The sequence below is a fragment of the Mustela nivalis genome (genome assembly GCF_964662115.1).
Source record: "Mustela nivalis genome assembly, chromosome: 1".
Taxonomy (NCBI): Eukaryota; Metazoa; Chordata; class Mammalia; order Carnivora; family Mustelidae; genus Mustela; species Mustela nivalis.
This window is the reverse complement of record NC_139020.1, coordinates 39864713-39885782: the sequence shown is the minus strand read 5'-3', so window position 1 is coordinate 39885782 and position 21070 is coordinate 39864713. Positions and strand designations below refer to the sequence as shown.

At 34.8% G+C, this 21070-nt stretch overlaps 1 protein-coding gene across 3 annotated transcripts in view; it reads right to left on the bottom strand.

Moving 5' to 3' along the window:
* The window catches only part of ZNF654 (zinc finger protein 654), a 78076-nt gene that overhangs the window by 40122 nt on the left and 16884 nt on the right, over positions 1–21070 (bottom strand). For all 3 annotated transcript variants that reach the window (XM_082743830.1, XM_082743831.1, XM_082743829.1), the window contains exon 2: positions 14021–14166. In XM_082743830.1, coding sequence (XP_082599956.1) covers positions 14021–14166 — 146 coding nt within the window. The remainder of the gene's footprint in view (positions 1–14020; positions 14167–21070) is intronic.

Genomic DNA, 21070 nt, shown 5'->3' with positions numbered 1-21070 from the left:
GGTAATACAGGGACTTGAATTAAATTTTTTTTTAAAGGTTTTTATTTATTTGACACAGAGATAGGGAGTACAACTAGGCAAAGCAGTAGGCAGAGGGAGAGGGAGAAGCAGGCTCCCTGCTGAACAGGGAGCCCAAAATGGAGCTCAATCCCAGGACCCTGGGATCATGACCTGAGCGGAAAGCAGCAGCTTAACCAACTGAATCACCCAGGTGCCCCTTGAACTGAATCTTTATCTCCAAAGAGTAATCTCTTTAAGTTAAAAAAAAAAGGGGGCGGGGGGGGGGTAAAGTGTGTAAAGAGTAAACAAAGTATACATTAAAAGTGCATAGGAGTATGTTTATGTATCTGTTAGTGAATCTTGTTTTACTATCCAAACAACCAACTTGTCTTTTTAATAGATTTAGACCATTTACATGTAATATGATTTTTTATGTGCCTGGATTAAAACCTCTTCTCTTCATAATTGTTTTCTATTTGTTCTGTCTGGTTCACTATTGCAGTGACCTCTTCCATCTATTTTTGGATTGAGTGCATTTGTAATTCCATTTTATCTCCACTTAGGCTTAATATAGCCATGCTATATTCAATGTTTTTCATGATTACCCCAGAATTTACAATATGTATCTTTAACAAATCCCGGCATGCCTTCAAATATTATGCTGCTTTAGGTATGATATAATAATCTTTGTGCTACTCTTGTCATTCATTTTCTTTCTTTTTTTTTTTTTTTTTAAAGATTTTATTTATTTGACAGAGAGAAATCACAAGTAGACAGAGGCAGGCGGAGAGAGAGAGAGGGAAGCAGGCTCCCTGCTGAGCAGAGAGCCCGATGCGGGACTCGATCCCAGGACCCTGAGATCATGACCTGAGCCGAAGGCAGCGGCTTAACCCACTGAGCCACCCAGGCACCCCATCTTGTCATTCATTTTCATTTTAAATATGCTATAAACCAACAGTGCTTCACTACAGTTCTTGTTTTAAGTCTCGGCATTTAGAAAATGGCATTTAGAAACTGGCTGCCAGTTTCTGTTAAGTTGGACTGAGACACAGTTACATGCATTCTTTTATGTACTGTCTATGGCTGCATTGGTGCTGTAAGAGCAGAGTTGAGTAGTTACTACACCCTACAGTCTGCAGATCTTAAAAAAAAAAAAAACCAGCCCTGGGGCACCTGGGTGGCTCAGTGGACTGGGGCCTCTCCCTTCTGCTTAGGTCATGGTCTTGGGGTCCTGGGATGGAGCACCGCGTCAGGCTCTCTGCTTAGTGGGGAGCCTGCTTCCCCCTCTCTCTGCCTACTTGTGATCTGTCAGGTAAATAAATAAAATCTTAAAAAAAAAAAAAAAAGGCCCTTTAAAACAGTATTTGCCAACCTCTGCTTTAGATGGTTATATTTTACAGTCATTAAAAGTAAGAAAGTTCATTTTTATATTTATCTTCAGTTTTTATCATTACCAGCTCTCTTCATTTTTGGGGGTAGATTTTTCTGTCTGGCATCATATCAGTACTATTATCTTTTGATAGTTCAGGTCTTCTGAGAATGAGTAGTTTCAGCTTCTGCTTCCCTGAAAACATATTTAATTTTCTTTCTTGATTGGAGAGTTATTTTTTCTTTCAGCACTTAAAAGATGTCACTTCATTGTATTCTGACTGGCATAGTATCTGTGATGTCTGCTGTATTTCTTTAGTCTTCTAAATCAGGTAATGCCTTACTCTGGTGGCCTTCAAAATTTCCTCTCTGACTTTCAGAGTTTGAATTTGATGTATCTTGGTGATCTAGGTGGTAGGCCAAGGTGTATATGTTTAAAATTATCCTGGGGCGCCTGGGTGGCTCAGTGGGTTAAAGCCTCTGGGATCGAGCCCCGAATCAGGCTCCCTGTTTCTCTCTCTCTCACTCCCTGCCCCCCAGCTTGTTCCTTCTTTCACTGTCTCTCTGTCTGTCAAATAAATAAATAAAATATTTTAAAGAAATAAAAAAATAAAAGAACACATAATGATGCTTTCTAAAATAATTTTTGAGAATGCTTGGCTGGCTCAGTCGGTAGAACATGCAATTCTGGATCTCAGGATTGTGGTTTGAGCCCCACATTGGGTATAAAGATTACTCAAAAATAAAAATCTTTTTATTTTTATAAAGAAATTTCCCAAGTTAGGTTAAAATCATAAATCCAAAGAACCAAAAAGTTTAAGGTCAATAAACATGAAGGAAACTATACAAGGCAAATTATAATCAAATTTCTTAAAACCAGGAATAAATTTCAAAAGGTACCAGTAAGAAAATGAAGACAGGCCATAGAGTATAAGTATTTACTATCACTTATCTGATACTGAATGTATAAACAGAATACAGAAAAAAAAAAATCCTACAACTCAATAAGGCAAAAAATCCAACTGAAAAATGGGCAGAAGATCTGAATAGACACATTACCAAAGAAGATAAGCAATAGCAAGTAAGTACTCAAAAAGATGGTTGCCATCAACAGCACTGAGAAAATACAAATTAAAGCCAAATTAAGATACCACCACACAACTATCAGAATGGCTATAATAAAAAAGACTAAATAGATCAGGGGTTGCCTTGGGCTGAGGAGGGGACGGGGGATTGGCTGTAAATGAGCAAGAGGGAACTTTCTGGTGTGATGAAAATGTAAAACTGGACTGTGATGATAACTGCACAACTCTATACATTTACTAAAAATTATCAAATTATACACCTAACAAAGCATGAATAATATGAAATTTTATCTCAATAAAGTTATAAATTAAAAAAAAAATCAGATACCTAGAAATGGGAAGGAGTGGGAATGTACAGAGAAAACAAGACTGGTGATATGCTGATAAATGTTGAAACTGGTGATGGGCAGGACAGTTCATTATAATATTCCTTCTACTTGTTAATAGGTTTGACAATGGTCATTAATTTAAAAAATTTTTAAATCACATATTGACAAAGGTATAGGGAAAAAGGTACTCTTAAACTGCTGGCAGCAAAAGAGACAGTTGATGAAACCAAAAGACAACCTACAGAACAGGAGAAGATATCTGCAAATGTCTTATCAGATAAAGGGCTAGTATCTAAGATCTATAAAGATCTTATCGAACTCTGCACCCTTTCTCTAACTTCTTTCAGTTAGCAAAATGCCTTCAAGGTCCATCCATGTTGTCAAAAATAACGTGATATCTTCTTTTTTTGTGGTATATATATGAGATACATACATATTATGTAATATATATATCTCACATATTCTTTACCCATTTATCCATCTATGGGTGCTGAGGTTCTTTCCATGTCTCAGCTATTGTAAGAAATACTATAATGAACTTGGGTATCAATATCTTTGCAAGATAATGGTTTTACTTTCTTTGGATAAATACCCAGAAGAATTGCTAGATCATATAGTACTTCTACTCTCAGTTCTCTGAGGTACAACACACCTTTTTTCATAGTGGCTGCAACAATTTACATTTCCACAAACAGGGCACAAGAGTTCCATTTTCTCACACCCCTACCAACACTTACTATTGTATTTTTGATACTAGCCATTCTAACAAGTGTGAGGTGGTGACTCACTGTGATTTGATTTGCATTTCCCTGATGATTAGTGATAAGCATCTTTTCATATACCTGCTAGCCAAATGTATTATCTTCTTTGGGAAAATGTCTATTCAGATTCTCTGCCCATTTTTTAATTAGATTTTTTTTTTTTTAACTATTGAGTTATATGAATTCTTCGTATCTTTGGGGTATTTAACCACCTCATCAGATACATGATTTGCAAATATTTTCTCCCATCTAATAGGCAGCTTTTCATTTTGTTGGTGGTTTCCTTTGTTGTGCGTAAGCTTTTTAGTTTGATGTAAGCTCCCTTGTTTATTGTGCTTTTGATGACTTTGCTTTTGGTGTCAAATCCAAAACTATCACTGCCAAGCCTAATGGCAAGGACCTTAGCACCTACATTTTCTACTGGGAGTTTTATGCTTTAAGTCTTAAGGTCAAGTCTTCAACCCATCTTGAGTTGATTTTTTTGTGTATAGTGTAAGACAGGAGTCTAGTTCCATTCCTTTACATGTAGCTATCCAGTTTTCGCAGCACCATTTATTAAAGAGCCAGTCCATTTCCCAATATATAATCTTGGCTCCTTTGATGTAAATTAACTGACCACATATGCATGAATTTATTTGGGGGCTCTCTATTCTGTTACATTAATCTATGTATTTGGTTTTATACCAAGACCATACTGTTGTTGTTGTTTTTTAAATACCATACTGCTTTGATTACTACAGCTTTGTAATATAATTTGAATTCAGGTCACATGATGCCTCCAGCTTTTTTCTTCCTTCTCAAGATTACCTTGGCTATTTGGAATCTTCTGTGGTTAGAATCAAATCTTAGGAATTATCTGTTCTATTTCTGTGAAAAATGCCATTGGATTTTTGATAGAGATTGCACTAAATCTGTAAATTGCTTTGGGTGGTAATGGACATTTTAACAACATTAATTCTCCCAATCCATGAGCATGGAATATCTTTCCATTTATTTGTGTCTTCTTCAATTTCTTTCATTAGTGCCATGTAGTTTTCAGTATACAGGTCTTTCATTTCCTTGGTGAAACAAACTTCTAGATATTTTATTCTTTTTGATACAGCTATAAATAGGACTTTTTTTTCATTTCTCTGGCAGTGCATTATTAGCACACAGACATGTAATATTTTCATACACTGATTTTGGGTCTTGCAAATTTATTGACTTTTTTTTTTTTTTTTTTACTAGTTCTAACAGGTTTCTTTATAATTTCCTATGCAAAATATCATATCATCTGCCAAAACAGTTTTACTACTTCTCTGATTTGGAAGACTTTTTTTTTTTTTTTGCATGATTGCTCTGGCAAGGACTTCCATTACTATATGAATAGAAGTGGCAAGAATGGGCATCCTTAGAGGGAAAACTTTCAGCTTTTCACCACCGAGTGTAAGTTAGCTGTGGGCCTGTGATAAATGTCATGTTTATGATGCCGATGAATGCTCCCTCTATACCCACTTTGTTAAAGAGTTATTATCTCTCTATTGAGAGAATCGTAATGATTTTTATCCTTTATTTTGTTAATGCAGTATATCACATTGATTTGTGAATTCCTGAACCATCTTTGCATCCCCTGAGAAACCCCACTTAATCACAGTGCATGATCCTTTTAATGGGCTGTTGTATACAGTTTACTGATATTTTGTTGACTATTTTTATAACTATGCTCCTCAGGGACACCGACCTGTAGTTTTTCTTTTATTGTGGTGTCCCTGTCTGGTTTTGGTATCCAAGTAATGCTGGCCTTCTAAAATGAGTTTGGAAAGTATTCCCACCTCTTCAATTTTTTCAAAGAGTTTGAAAAGGATTGATATTAATTCTTCTTTGAATATTGGCTGGAATTCATAGGTGAAGTCGTCTGGTCCTGGACTTTTGTTTGTTGGGAAGTTTCTTTCTGACTACTGAGTCGATCTCCTTTCTAGTAATTAGCCTGTTTAGGTTATTTCTTCATGATGCAGTCTTGGTAGATTGTGTGCTTCTAGGAATTTGTTTCTTTTAGGTTGTCAAATTTAATGGTGTATAACTATACATAGTTGTCTCTTACCTTTTGTATTTCTGTGGTATCAGGTGTACTATCTTGTATTTCTGATTTTGTGTCTTCTTTTTCTATTGATGAATCTAGATAAAGGTTTCTCAATTTTACTTTTCTTTCCAAAGAACCAGCTCTTATTTTATCGATCTTTTCTTTTGGTTAGTCATTCATTTCCATTCTGATCTTTATTTATTTCCTTCTATTAACTTTGGGCTTCATTTGTTCTTTTTTTTCCCCTAGTTCCTTGGAATGTAAAGTTAGGTTATTTATTTGAGCTCTTTCCTGTTTCTTAAGTAGGCATTTACCCTCCTGAACTTTCCTTTTAGTACCGCTTTTGCTGCATCCTATAAGTTTTGGTATGTTGTATATATATCAATTTTCATTTGTCTCAAGGTTGTTTTGGTCTCTCTTTGACTTCTTTTTTGACCCATCTGTTCAATAGAATGCTGTTTAATCTTCACATATTGGTAGTTTTTCTAGTTTTCTTGTTGTAATGGATTTATTTTTATGCCTCTATGGTCAGAAAAGATGCTTACTATTATTTCAATCTTCTAAAACGTATTAAGACCTTTTTGTGGCTTAATAAATGATCTATCCTGTGCACATGAGAAGAATGTATATTGTTTCTTTTGGAGAGAATATTCTATATATGTCTGTTTAGTCCATCAGGTCTAATGTGTTAAGGCCAATGTTTCCTTAATTTTTATCTGCATGATCTTAACTACTGATGAAAGTGGGATATTAAAGTTTCCTACTATTATTATATTGCTGTCTATTTCTCCCTTTAGATCTCTTAATATTTGCTTTTATGTAATTTAGGTGTATCTAAAGGAATGTTCTCAAGATTTCTGTGTAAGGAGCAATGGGCAAAACTTTGTCATTTTCCCAACAATTTCAGAAGCATTTCTTTTTTCTTCTTCTTCTTGTATTATTCCACTATTATGATCCAGTTTTACAGACCAAAGCTATCAGGAGGAAGGGAGGAAAAGTTGAAAGGTTCAAATCTCTAGTTTTTCAGGAATCCGGCTTAGCCCAAAGTAAAGACATTCAAATTCAGAAAAACTCAAGCATGTATTTACACCATTCATAATGACTATATACATCTTCTTCTAAAGAATAAATAATCTTTCCTAATAGCAGTGAAATAGTAACAGCTTTTAGTCTACTGCTTTTTCTCTTTAGTTTTTGTGTATCTCAACTGACCAAGAATTATCAAGTCTTCCTTCAATTATATTCAAAAAGCCATAAATACCATGCTGTAAAACTATACATATATATACCTCTAGGTTCTGATATATACCAACACAGATGGGAATAGGGTATGTCATCACCTGATCACTTTTCATCTCTGTCAACATAAATATACCAGTTAATAATCCCTCTCTATCTCTGCCAAGTCTCAACTGCTTCAACCCAAAATTAACAAATGGAGCAATACAGGCCAAAATTATAAGGAAAAATGATTGTAGGCACTACTAACTAGAACCAAATGAAATGCTGAGTTTCTAAACATAGCCAGTATAAACAAATGCATGCAGGTTTGTCTAATGTTGACTTTAGCTACAACAAATCCTGAAAACAAAATATTCTAATGTAAAGGTAAAGAAAAAGCAATGCCAAGGGAATTTAGTATGGGAATTAAATTAAGACCGCCAATTGCCGCAAAAAGGAAATTATTTCTTTTTTTAGTTATTTAATTAATTTTTTTTAAAGATTTTATTTATTTATCAGACAGAGAGGGGAGAGAGAGCGAGCACAGGCAGACAGAATGGCAGGCAGAGGCAGAGGGAGAAGCAGGCTCCCTGCTGAGCAAGGAGCCCGACGTGGGACTCGATCCCAGGACGCTGGGATCATGACCTGAGCCAAAGGCAGCTGCTTAACCAACTGAGCCACCCAGGCATCCCTATTTAATTAATTTTTAAGTAGGCTCCATGCCCAGTGTGGGGCTTCAACTCGTGACCCTGAGACTGAGTTACATGCTCTACCAACTGAGCCAACCAGGAGCTCCAGAAATCATTACTTTAAAGAGAGAAAACAAGGAAACAGGCTAGCCAGCCTAGATTTCTCTATAAAAATAAATGAGATCACCTGCCACAAATGATTAGTAAAAATAACAGATATAAAATTGGAGAAAGTTTTGAGTAAGTGTTGGTCAAAATAATAAATAAAAAGTCAAGAAGCAAAAAGAGTGCTACATGTTGCAGACAAAGAATATATGGATGGGGCCATAAGATAAACACATCTGGTGGGGCTTGGCCCCACCCCAAAAATCAGCCCTTATAATTATCCTTTCTTCCTTTAATTTCTAGGCTATTTCTATTTCCTAAGTTAGTTGAAGCCTATTCCCAAGTTATATACAACCAATTAAACTTGAATAGAAGATAGGCACAAATTCTATGTTTCAAATATAATCCAACTCAGCAATATAGTCAGAAAGGGTTACTGATTATCATTACATGTGTGGCCTAACATATGAATGTCTAGCCACTCTAAATGAGATGCTGATTGTACCCATTTAATTCCATGAAAGAGAAGGCTTTTTGGTCTTCTCTTACAGGCAACTTGGCATATTAGGGCATACATTTTTAGTACTTGACACTACACATAATAAACATTACTAGCTGAACTAGTTCCCTCTCCAGTGGATCATACAGATCTTTGTGGACCTAATGGATCCCAGGCAAATATGCACTTTCCATCATGGAACCCTGTGTGGAATGCTAAAATCTATGAACATTTACTTTCTGTTGGGTTAAAGGTGGCTGAGAAGGCAGCATTGAAGTTTGCTTTTATTTTATATAAAACTGGTAAAGTCTAAGTTCTCTGCCTAAAGATCCACTTAGTTTCAGGGTGTTTGGCTCAGTTTTACCAGTAAAACAGAAACCAGTGTTTAACCAATTTAAAATAAGAAAACAACGGGGAAGGGGGGGACCTTAACTCAGACTTACAAAAGTCCCCTAAACCAGCTCAGGCCTAAGTTTTCTTATCTATAAAAGAGATTTAACCTGAGGTCCTTTTTAGTGCAAATACATACACACACAGCTAAATCTTCATTTCTTTAGAAAATATGCTTATAAAAAGAGTCAACCTAGGTAAAATCATAATTAGCCAACTTAAGACCGTTCTCTCCGGGACTATATTCATTGCCACAAAATTAAAAAAAAACCTCAAATATAAATAAAAACAGAATCCATCTTCCTTCCCTGTAAATAAGACCTTCATAAAACTGTAGTTTTTGTGGTCTCCCAGTTTATAGAAGGCACATCTTCACATATGTGTAATTTATAAGATAGAACGGGCTTTTATGAAGATGGATATATATACTGTCACAGAATATAGTAACTTATATGTTTAACATGTTTTATACACACACACACACATACACACACTCTTACAATATATATATTTACATAAAACAAAATCTCATAGGTATTAGTTAAGTTAACTCTTTGGCTCACCTATAACTTTTTAGTATGTCAAGGGAATAAAAAACATTACGTACATGATACAGATCACAAACAAGAATTCAACAAACAGATACGAATTATAATGAAATCCATTAATATCCTGACATCTTGTCCAGTCACCTTGTACATTCTATTTGCCATCCCTGGGAGGCTCTCTTGCTCCTTCATCTAATTGTTATCATTTGTTCGGAGTTCAGCTCGAGTTGTTAGCTTACCCAACAAATTTTCCCTGACCTCCCAAACCAAGTCAAGCCCCTATTATACTCTCTCATGGTACCCTGTAATTCCTTCATAATTATAATTACATAACAGTGTGACTGCTTGTTTAATATTTTTTAGCTTTGTAAGGTCTTTAATAACAAGGATTTCTCTCTCTTATTTTCTTTTCCTTTTTTTTTTATAATTTTTTATTTTTTATAAACATATATTTTTATCCCCAGGGGTTCTCTCTTATTTTCTAAAATGTTTAGCCTAGAACCAAGCACAAGAGATTTACTGAATGAATGAATGATTACGGAATTAGAATTTTCCAGTTTATATATTTATTTAAGTAAGCTGAACACTGTTACAGACTCTTTATTCTCTTACTAGTATCACCATGTTTTTATTTCCTCATTTTTCTTCTGGTATTACAAATACTTTTGTATTTGTATTTGTATCTGGTATTACAAATAACTTTTCTGTTAAAGTAAACTCTAATAATGCAGGAAGTTTTCCTTACAAGAAACATTATTCTTTGACAAACTACTAAGATAGTTTACTTTTTCCCCCCTAACACTGTCCATCTCAAGAAGATTTGCTTCTGCTTAATACATTATTTTTTCATTAGCAGTAATAAAAAAGATAGGAAGCAATGAAACAAAAACTAACAAATTAGTTAAATTAAAAAATAATAAAGTGCTTCTGAAAACCTTAAAAGCATTTCCCATTATGACACAAATATTAACAAAGCTTGTACAGGTGAAAGGGGGGATGAAAACAGGTGAAACAAGATTAATATATCTTGTTTATAAATAATGTACTTCTTTTAATACTTATTTTATTCTCCTCAGAAATCATTAGAAAATAACTAAAACTATTTTGGTAGCTTTCAAAATGACACATAAAATTATTTGTAGTGGATATCTGTTATGATTGTTTACCTAGCAGCTCTGTTTCACACTACCTCATTTACTTCTTGAGGGAACCCCTTAACCCTCCAACATTTCTATGGTTCTCATTGGGCTGTCAATTTAGTTATCCTTGTTCCCCCCAGCAATGGGGTGAGCTGATCATCAGACTGAGCCAAAAATCTTACTATACTCTCCTTAACACAGCTATTAGTCAAAGCAGGAGGCACATAACGTTGGCTGGCCTCAGGTTTCCAAAAATATTTTGAGGATTACAAATGGGGTAGGGACAAACCTCTTGGTTTTAATTAAGCTTAACTGCAGAACTGTCAGGATCCCTGAATGAATGAGGATAAGAAAGGGGGAGAACGGTTCTAGGTGATATTTTATTCTCTGGATTCAGAAAATCCTGAAACTAGTTCTAGTCCTTGCTGTTCCACAGTGTATAGTCATCTAATAAATCCCCCATACCCTTCTTTTTTTGCTTAAGCTAGCTTGACTGTTTGTCAGTTTTAATCAAAAAGTCCTAATACATCTCCCATATTCACTTGAGTATCATAAAAAAATAAATAAAAGAAATACATATTTTCAAATAATACAGGTTTTTTTAATACTGCATTGCTCTTACAAATTGATTCTATAAGGTTATATTCTCAACTCTCCTTCCTCCTCCAATTTTTTTTTTCAACTTCATTGGGGTATAACTGACAAACAGAAATTGTATGTATTTAAGGTATACAACTTCATGTTTTGATGTACAAGTAACAGTGAAATTATCACTATAATCAAGCTAGTTAACATATCTATCACCTCACACAGTTCTCACCTATAATTTTAAGTATCTATAAATAAACTTGTAAAAATACACAATGTACATGCACTCTTTTAAATTTTGTATACATATATAAAGCAAAAAATATATAGTTCATATATATGAGATTAATACATCTTCAAGATTTAAAAATGCTAACTGTACAGAAAGAATTCAGTCTTCTCTCTCACTAGTCCAACACCCTAGAATTAACAGCTTTCCAAATTTTTAATAGCTGTTAATAATAAGCTTTGTCAGTACTTCCTTATTTACCAATTTTAAATATTACCTCTTAACTTCCTACTGTGGGAGAAGAGAATTTAATTCCTCACACAACCAATTCCACATTCACATTAGTTATTGTTTCCTCTATTATTGATCTTTGTAACTTACACATTTATTTATGGTTTCATGTACTACTGATACTCCATTTTGTAAAATAAGAATCAAAGGATATTTTTTAGTGACTGTATTCTTTACTTTCAACTGTAACTTCCATCAAATAATCTTATATTGAATGGTTAATAATTTTTTGATCTGTAACTATAATTATTTTTGTACTCTACTAAAAGTTTAAAGCCAGTAAACATCATTTACATTAAAAAAACTGTGTAAATAACGTTCATTACATATTAAAGTAGTTTGCTATAATTCTGTGTTTTTTCCCGTTCATATTATTTTTAATTTTCCTGGAGTATTTAATTCTTTGCCTTTTATCCCTACCTTAAATGGTTCTAAATTCTCAAGGTTACTCTCAAATCTCCATGTTTACTGAATATTTCCCTCTTCAAGGTGATATATCAGTTAAGACCTACTACTTAACAGTGATCCTAGGTCTTCTCTTCCCTCTACCTCATGTAAAAAAGCCACTATTTTCTAGATCCACCGTTATTTTCTAGAGCACATTCTCTAATAACTTCCTAAAAGAAAGGGTATGTCAACAAGTCAATATTCTATATCCTTACATACCTAGAAATATTCTAACTCTCACACTTCACTTACAGTTTGGATAAATATAAAATCCTACATTGAAAATAATTTCTCCTCCATTCTTTCAAGACATTGATTCATTATATTCTACCACCCACAGTTAGTTGTATGAGTTGTACAAAGACTGATACCAATTTGATGTTTGTTCCTTTATAGGTAACCTAGTTTTTCCTTGTTACAAGGTGTTTGTATCTGTTTTTTCATTCTTGAAATGAAATCATAAAATGATGTATTTAGCTGAAAATCTTTTATATTTACTGTCTTGAGCACTTCTTGAGCTCTTTCAGTCTGGAAGTTCATGACTTTCAGTTCTAGAAAATTCTTTTATTTTTTTCTTTAAAATTTTCCTCCAATATATTTTAAGTTCTTTTTCTGGAACTCCAACTAGAGAGATAATGAACCTCCTACATAAAGGCACCAAATCTTTTTTTTTTAAATACATTCCTTCTCTTTGGTTCTATTTTACATCCTGGATTATTTCTCCAACTTTACCCTCCAAATTTCCTCCTACAGAACTTTAAATTTTAACCATCATCAGATTTAATTTACACAAACTCATATTTGGTATCTCATTATTCCATTCACATAGCTTGGTATGTTGGTGTTTTAATGTTACACATATCATCTTAACTCTCCCTGAAACTGTATGTTATAGATTTTATATTTTTCATTTATTTTCTTTTATTCTTTTATTTTCTTCCAAATTTTTCACTGTATTTTTTTAATATTGAAGGCATTCCTCAACTGTCTCAGGATTCCCAAATCCCCACTAGTATGTAAGAATAAGGCCATTAACAGATTAATTGGGAGGTCTAGCAGCATGTCTAGACTTTGGTGAATGACAAGTTTTTCTTTAGAGTAGTTAAGTGATTAACTAGCTCTCTCAAAAAGGAAACTTTAACTGCCAGAATGCAAAGGTCATTGCTCCAAAGTCATTTAATTCTTTAGAGGGGGGAAAAAAGCAACTGTTTCCCTACCCCAACTTGGCCCTAGGGTTTGGTGATTGGCCTGAATGGAAAAACTGTAATTAACTCCTTTATCTCCATTCTCCCAAAGTATCTAATTCCCTGCTCTCTATTTCATGCCTTGCATATTCAAATTCTACACCTCTCTAGGATTCTGGGGGCTGGTGGGGGAGGGGGAGCGCAGGACAAACTAGACCTTCTATCTTATAAGGCAGAGGATAACTCTGTTTTAATTGCTACAGGTTTTTTAAATGTTTTACAAATAATCAAGTATACATACAAACATAAAAATAAACATATAAAACAAGAATTTCACTAAGTAATACTGATCCTGTAAGACATTCTCTGATATTTTCTATTGTATTTTCTAATGCTGATAAATGATTTTACAACATGTTATTGTGATGTGTGATCTGAGGCACGCGCACAAAACAAAAAGTGAAGTTGTGACTTGTTCTGTCATGTTTGTGACCACTCACTCTTCTGTGTTCTGTGCCCTAAAAAATTTTTGAAATCTTTCATTCACTGGTGGCTCTTCTCTACTTTATTTTCAATGTATTTCTCTCTTTTATGTCTTTACAATAACTTTAGTAGGATCTGCCAGAGCAAAAAAAATAAATAAATACAAGTACTCAAGGAAAAAAAAAACTGGAAACTCCTGGGTTTTGAATTCTTCTAAAGTATTTTCAAAAACCAGGAGTTTCCTAAGCTCTTTCTGGCCTGATTTAAGATCCCTCTGCTAACTCTGATGGCCTCAATTGCTGTATTTTGGGACTTACCATTAGAGTTAGGGAATTAAAAAAGGAAAGTGATGGTAGTGACCATAAGAATCTATGCAAAAATGCCATTTAACTCTAAAATTAAAAGTAAATAATGGCTATATGTCCAAAGTTAAACCTAAATATTTAAATGAAAAAATGGAAATTTCTTTTTTCGCTTCTCTTTTTTTTTCTTTATAACCATCCAGGGTTTGGGAAATTTCTTTCTGAGGGAAGACTTTAGGAAAGGCTCCTTTCACAGAGAAAATAACCAAAACCCAATTCTCATAAGAAGTAAAAAGTACTTACAAAGCAAGGCTACTCAAAACATACTGTACGTGCTCACATTCATCTGGGAATGATGCACTGGCTGATGTAAAACAGCAGAGTGCAGTCTGAAGAACCTGAAGCTGTGGCAAAGGGACCTGCCATCTTCCAGCATAATCTTCCACCACCTGGTAAGGAAATAATCCAAGAAGTACATTATTACAGAAAACGTTCTCAACATCTTGAGTTTAAAAATTATGATGACACTACTAAATAAAGCATTAGTTTAGTGTGAATACAAATGATTTAGGGGAAGAAAACCTTATTGTTTATTTTCCTAGTGTACATCTGAAAATAAAATTAACTATTACCTTTGAACATGTAGAGAAGAAATATAGGATATGAATAATTATACTGTCCAACTGCCAAACCTTTAATAAACTGTAACAAATGTCCTTTACCTCCCATATCCAGCCTTTGTCAAAACATCAATTATCAAAGATTAAAATAGCTAGGCAGCAGAATATAGTAATAAAGAAAATTAGAAATGAACATGATTATTATCACTACTATTTATTATAGACTAAATTCTAAGCATTCTGGCACCAATGGGTATTAAAAAGTTATAGTGTCATGATGCTCCGATTACAAAAGTTTAAACTGCACAATATGATGGAGTGAAGAGTCCAGAATATAATTCGTCTTGGCTGTGACACTTTACTAGCTTTATGAATTTGGACAGGTCATCTTCCTTCTCTATGCATTAGTTTCCTCACTATAAATAGAGATATTAATGCTTATCTTCCAGGTTTACTGTGAAGCTAAATTAGAATAATTTAGGAGTAAGCATTTTAGAACCATCAATTGCTATAAAATGTTACTTATGATTTCTCATATACAAGACTGCTATAATAAAATAATGTATTGTATTTTTAAAATACCTCATTTACAGAGGTTGCCAAACTATGGCCTGCAGGCCAAATCTGGCCTGCCACCTGTTTCTGTATAGCCCACAAGCTAAGAATGTATGTTACATTTTTAAATGATTGAAAAAAAGTATTTTATGATGCCTAAAAATCATATGAAATTCAAATTTCAGTGTCCATAGAGCTTTACTGGATCATAACCAGATTCATCCATTTACTTACTATCTATGGCTGCTTTCCTGCTATAACAACCAGTTACATAGTTATGACAGAAATCATATGGCTCACAAAGCCTAAAATATTTAATATCGGCCCCACTACAGAGAAAGTTTGCCAACTCTGTTTTAAAAGCTGGAAAAAAATAGAACAGAGTACAAAAGCCAAGAACACTCAGAGCTCAAGGACTTTTCACGCTCATCACTTCCTCTTAGGAAACAAATTTTGCATGGGTCTCTTGTACTTCTACAGTTTTTCAACAACAACAACAACAAAAAGGCCCGACTACCTTCATCTTTTCAAAGATATTCATAGGCAAAAACTTTGAAAAATAGAGGTGATGTCTCCTTCTATAGCAGTGAGCCTGTTTACTATTTAGCAATGTCATCTCCCTCTGGAAGAAATGACAGGCAGACGTCTATACTTGTAGACCGTTATAAAAGATTAGGGTTCCCTAAGCTTGGGGTTCCTCGGCTATGATGAAAACTAACTGTGAGTGCAGGATCCACCTATGCCATTTACATCACCTTCATGAGAGTTGAGGGGCAAAGGGATCCACCATGAGCATGAAAGTCATGAGGCTTGTTGTGCCATGAGTAATAGAGGTCATTGTTTCTGACCCAGGAGTTTCATGTTTTCTGCCAGTATCCATGAAACTGTGGCAGGCTAACTTAGATAAAATTTTACACCTTACACGGTTCTCTTACAATTCTAAATTGCATTACCAGAAAGTTAACTGGGAAGTAAAAATTACTGCTATGATGACCCCAAATAGGACTTTTCTAAACTACCAAAGGCAAAAAGAAAAGAAAAAAAAAAAAGTTGGATAAACTGTGGTTACTTGTCTTTAAATTTTCTCTTCACTAGAGTGTTTGATCAGCTTTACTAATCTCTTTTTGGCCACCATAACACCATTCTGATGACACCTAAAATATAGGTACCTGACAGTCTCCTATTTTCCTGTCCTCCATCCCAAACAGTCTGCCCTAATCCATATCTACTTATAACCTTATTCACTTCCTATTTATGGGATGAGTTTATCTCCTTAGAAGGGAAATTTTCTATTTTCTCAGCTTCTGTTCTTCTTAGAGCCTCCCTCATTCAACAAGATTCTGCTACTGATATTCTGCCTAATCTAGCTGAGCCCAAACCTAACACAACAAAAGTCCTTGTGGGGGACATCTCCAATAGGTTTGTTAGACTACCTATGATGGGACAGAAACAAAATTACTGAAACTTACATATCTTCTTATACTATTCAACATCATACCAGACACTGCTAATACACTGTAACATTAACCTAACACTTTAAGACTCAGTATAACACGATTTCTCTTTTAAATATTTTCCTTAAAACATGTGAAATTGCAAATTACACTGCCCTTTAATTTGAAGTTTTTCTCCTGTGCTATCATAAGCACCAGTTAATGAGAGTGCATACCATGGTATCATAATCTGAATGTGCTGTACCAGGCCAAAGTACAGCAAACACCACATCTTCCATTTTCCTTTTTCTTTTGCATTCTAGTAAGTAACAATCTTAACATAATGACCAAAATAATGTTCAAGTTGCCCAAACAAAGGCAAAGTATTTACCTGGATCTTTAAAATAAACCATTGCAATAGTTCTAAATTCTTCAAGAAAATGGTCTAAGAAACAGGATCAAGATCAACCATCCATTAGAGATTCGTAAAAACTTTTATTATTTTTTTAAAGATTTTATTTATTTACTTGACAGAGAGATCATGAGTAGGCAGAGAGGCAGGCAGAGAGAGAGAGGGAGGAAGCAGGTTCCCTGCCGAGCAGAGAGCACAACTCCGGGCTGGATCCCAGGACCCTGAGATCATGACCTGAACTGTAGGCAGAGGCTTTAACCCATTGAGCCACCCAGGCGCCCCCCCCCCCCGCCTTTTTTTTGAAGGGCTTAACAAACATACTGCAATGTAATTTACTATAATTTATAGAAACTACATAAATACCGCTGAAAGAAGTTACAGCTAAGGAAGGCCAAAAGCATGCCATGATACAAAGGGAGTTAAAGAAAAGGGCACAGCTACTGCTGGAATAATGCAATGATCCTACAGCACTTTCTCAGCATTCTCATGTACAGGAGCATATATCCTGACCTAAGAGGGATACAGTATATAACTATACACTGCCATATCTTAATTTACAAAGGCAAATTATTGTGCAAATGAGCAGATTCATTCTTTGGCAAAACTGCCAAAAGACAGACTTAGTGTAAACCCATTCAATTAAAATTACATTCATTATTTAAGAACATTAAAATACATCATCCAAATCACTATGGACTGAAAAGTATCCCCCTTAAATTCATATGCAGTCTATGCATTGAATGAATTTAATAACTTTCAAAATACCTGACATAAACATTGTAATAGACATTGTCTTTTCCCCATCCCTTCAGTAGGATTATGTTATTCATTTGTAATATAGCTACTACATATGTAATCCCCTAACTCTGAGCAGGTAATCCCCTAACTAACTGAGAGGGCAATAAGAGCAGTAACACCCCAGCAGCAATACATACACTTAGGGACCAAATCTTGGTTTCTGAACGCTATTCTCCATAAAAGAAACTTGGACTCCTCAAGGTCTCCACCAGCAGGCCTGAAGCAGGGAAAACACAAGATAAGACTAGAACATTTTGTGGTGCCGAAGTAATGAAATTCTGAAAAATGATGGGGTACAAAAACACAGGAGCCAACCTGAAGGAGCTCCTAAGTGCCATAGCTGGAACAATTTAAGCAACAAAATAAAAGATAGTATTGGACTTAAATCCATAGAACAAGATAAATATCGAGGAGTCCACAGTGATACAAATAATCAGTTAAGTAAATGTTACAGATGAGACAGCACTTCCTCACAGAAAAGTCCCAATTAATAAACAGAGAAGAAAAGAGAGATAGAGAATCAGCATTAGACAAATACACAGTAATGAATGCTGCAGACAAGAGCCACAGAGCAATGCTAGTATTTGTGGGTAAAGTTTCAGGCAAGGCCACCTGGGTGGCTCAGTTGGTTAAGCAGCTGCGTTTGGCTCAGCTTATGATCCCAGAGTCCTGGAATGGAGCCCCAGGTTGGGCTCCCTGCTCAGGAGGGAGTCGGCTTTCTCTCCCTCTGCTCCTCCCCCTCAAGCTCATGTGTTCTCTCTCATTCTTGCTCACTCTCTCTCTCAAATAAATAAAGAAAATCTTAGGGGAAAAAAAAGTTGGAGGCAATGCAGAATTTGCAGTCTCAAGTCATCTCCCCCAAGACATTTATCAACTAAAAATAAAAAGACACTAACTTAAGAGAGTGCAGAAACCCCCCCAGACACAAAGTTAACCAAATCATCAAAATAAATACCACCAGTAAGTAATATAACTTATCATTATCATCAATCTCTTCAGATGGCATACCAAGAAAGAAACAATGGCATTTTTGTGGTACTTTTGCCAAAAATGCCTAAACTCATCCCAATCATGAAAAACCATCAGACAAACCCAAACTGAGGAATGTTTTACAAAAAAACTAATCAGTATTCTTCAAATGTGTCAAGGTCATGAAAGATAAAAAACTGAAGAACTGTTATACACTGGAAGAGACTAAGGGTAAGTAACAACTAAATATAATATGAGATCCAGAAATAATATCCTGGAACAGAAAAATCATCAGTGGAAAAACTGTTAAAATTTCTAATAAGGTCTATAATTTAGTGATTATTACACCATTAGTTTTTTTTTTTTCTTTTTTAAGATTTTATTTATTTGTCAGAGAAAGCAAGCAAGCAGGGAGAACGAATGGCAGGCAGAGGGAGAGAAGCAGGTTCTTGCTGAGCAAGGAATCTGATGTGGGACTCAGTTCCAGGACTCTGGGATCATGACCCAAGCTGAAGGCAGACAGACACTTAACTGAATGAACCACTCCGGTGTCCCTCATTTTAAATATTTTAGACAAACTTTGATCCCTGTCAATTTTTCATTCGATTCCAAACTCACTAGGAAGAATAATATATTAAATGCTTCCCTCATAAACATTATAACTGGCAAATAAACAAGTGAACCCCAAAATATATGCACAAGCAAACACATATGAACATCAAATCAGAATGTAGGATGCCAGTGGTATACACAGATTATGTTTGCACATAATAATGACTTAACTGTCTTGGGCTAAGCAGAGCTCTGCATTTGACTTCAATTCAGCATGGCCTAGCAAGTATGGCTGAGGCAGTGATTTTATTATTGCATTTTTTTTAAATGCTCTTTAGTTATACAGGGGTTTTATATATTAACAGGTTGAAAATTTTTTGTTCTTTCTGTCTGGTTTCTCAAACAACTACAAGCCAGAGGATTAAACTGAGAAGCTGGTTAAATTCCATACGCACCTTACAACACTAGTATGTAAATTTCTAGCCTTTAAATTGTTAGTCCTGTGGAATATTACTGATCCATAAAAAAGAATGCTATTTTGCTATATGCAATGAGGTGGATGGAGCTAGAGTAATAAACCAAGCAAAATAAGTCAGTCAGAGAAAGACAAAAACTGTATAATTTCACTCGTATGTGGAATTAAGAAACAAAAAAGATGCACAAAGGGCAAAAAGATAAAGGAAAAAAAAAATCAAGAAAGAGACTCTTAATTATAAAGAGCAAAATGATGGTTACCAAAAAGAAGAGGGTTGGAAGGATGGGGTAAATAGGTAATGGAGATTAAAGCATGCCCTTGCTGTGATGAGCACCAGGTAAGTTATAGAACCATCAAATCACATATACTGTACATCCAGAACTAATATAACATGGTATGTTAAAAAAAATGTCTTAATTTGATAAAAACTGAAAAATAAATAGTCCTAGATCAGCTGAACTAACTCTGTCCCTCTCCTTCTTAATTTTGTTCTCAAACAGCAGCTCTTAGATTCATGTACCTTGTCCAAAGGCTTCTAAACTCAGTGTCACAGTATGGTCTCAAGTAACTTCTGGAATTGATAAGTACATAAATCTAATTAAGGATTCAGATATGAAGATTTTATCTGAGTTCAACAAAGATGACCAGTAGATTTTATCAAGTGAACAGATGAAGAAGAGTCAGATTCCTTATTATATAGTACATAAATCATTTTCTTAGACTGGGACAGAAGAAAAATTCAATGGATTATAAATTCAAAAGGCCAAAAGAGAAACTTAAAAGGTCCATGCATCAAACACTAACTTTAGGTACCAGGTTTGCCTACTCTCAAGAACTAAATATGCTTAAAAATAATACAGTTAAAACAACAGTGGTGGAGTTAAAAAAAAAATAAAAGGAGGTAGGTTATGTTGATAAAGATGAAAGAGAGGTACTACCTTAAGAATAAGTTCACACTTAGAAAAGGCTAGATAGGGGCACCTGCATGGTTCAGTCAGTTAAGCAGTCTGACTCTTGATTTCTGCTCAGGTCATGATCTCAAAGTCATGAGATGGAGTCCTGCTTCAGGCTCTGTGCTCAGTGGAGAGTCTGCTTGAAATTCTCTCCCTCCCCTTGTCCCTCTGCTCCTTCCCTTGCTCCCTCTCTCACTTTCTCAAATAAATAAATCTTAAAAAAAAAAAAAGACAACTAGATAGACAGGAAAAAAGGAAAAGGAAATACATATATACCAGAACTACGTGCTCTTAAAAGCAGAATTAAACGGAAAAGGATATTTTAGTTGTTCCTCATTAGAGAGGAAGGGTGACTAGTTCCAAAGGTACGTAACAGAGGAATGGAAAGTAACTTTGGATGGAAATCTAATTGAACCAGACTAGAAATTCAACTATGGCAAGATGTTCTTTTAAAGAAATAGAAAGTCCATACCAAGAGCAAGTGAAAAACCACACCTTGAAGGCCATTATATAAGGTAACATAAAGTTTGCACAGATCTGAAGGTAAAACAAAACAAAACAAAACAAACAAAAAAACCTGGAAAAT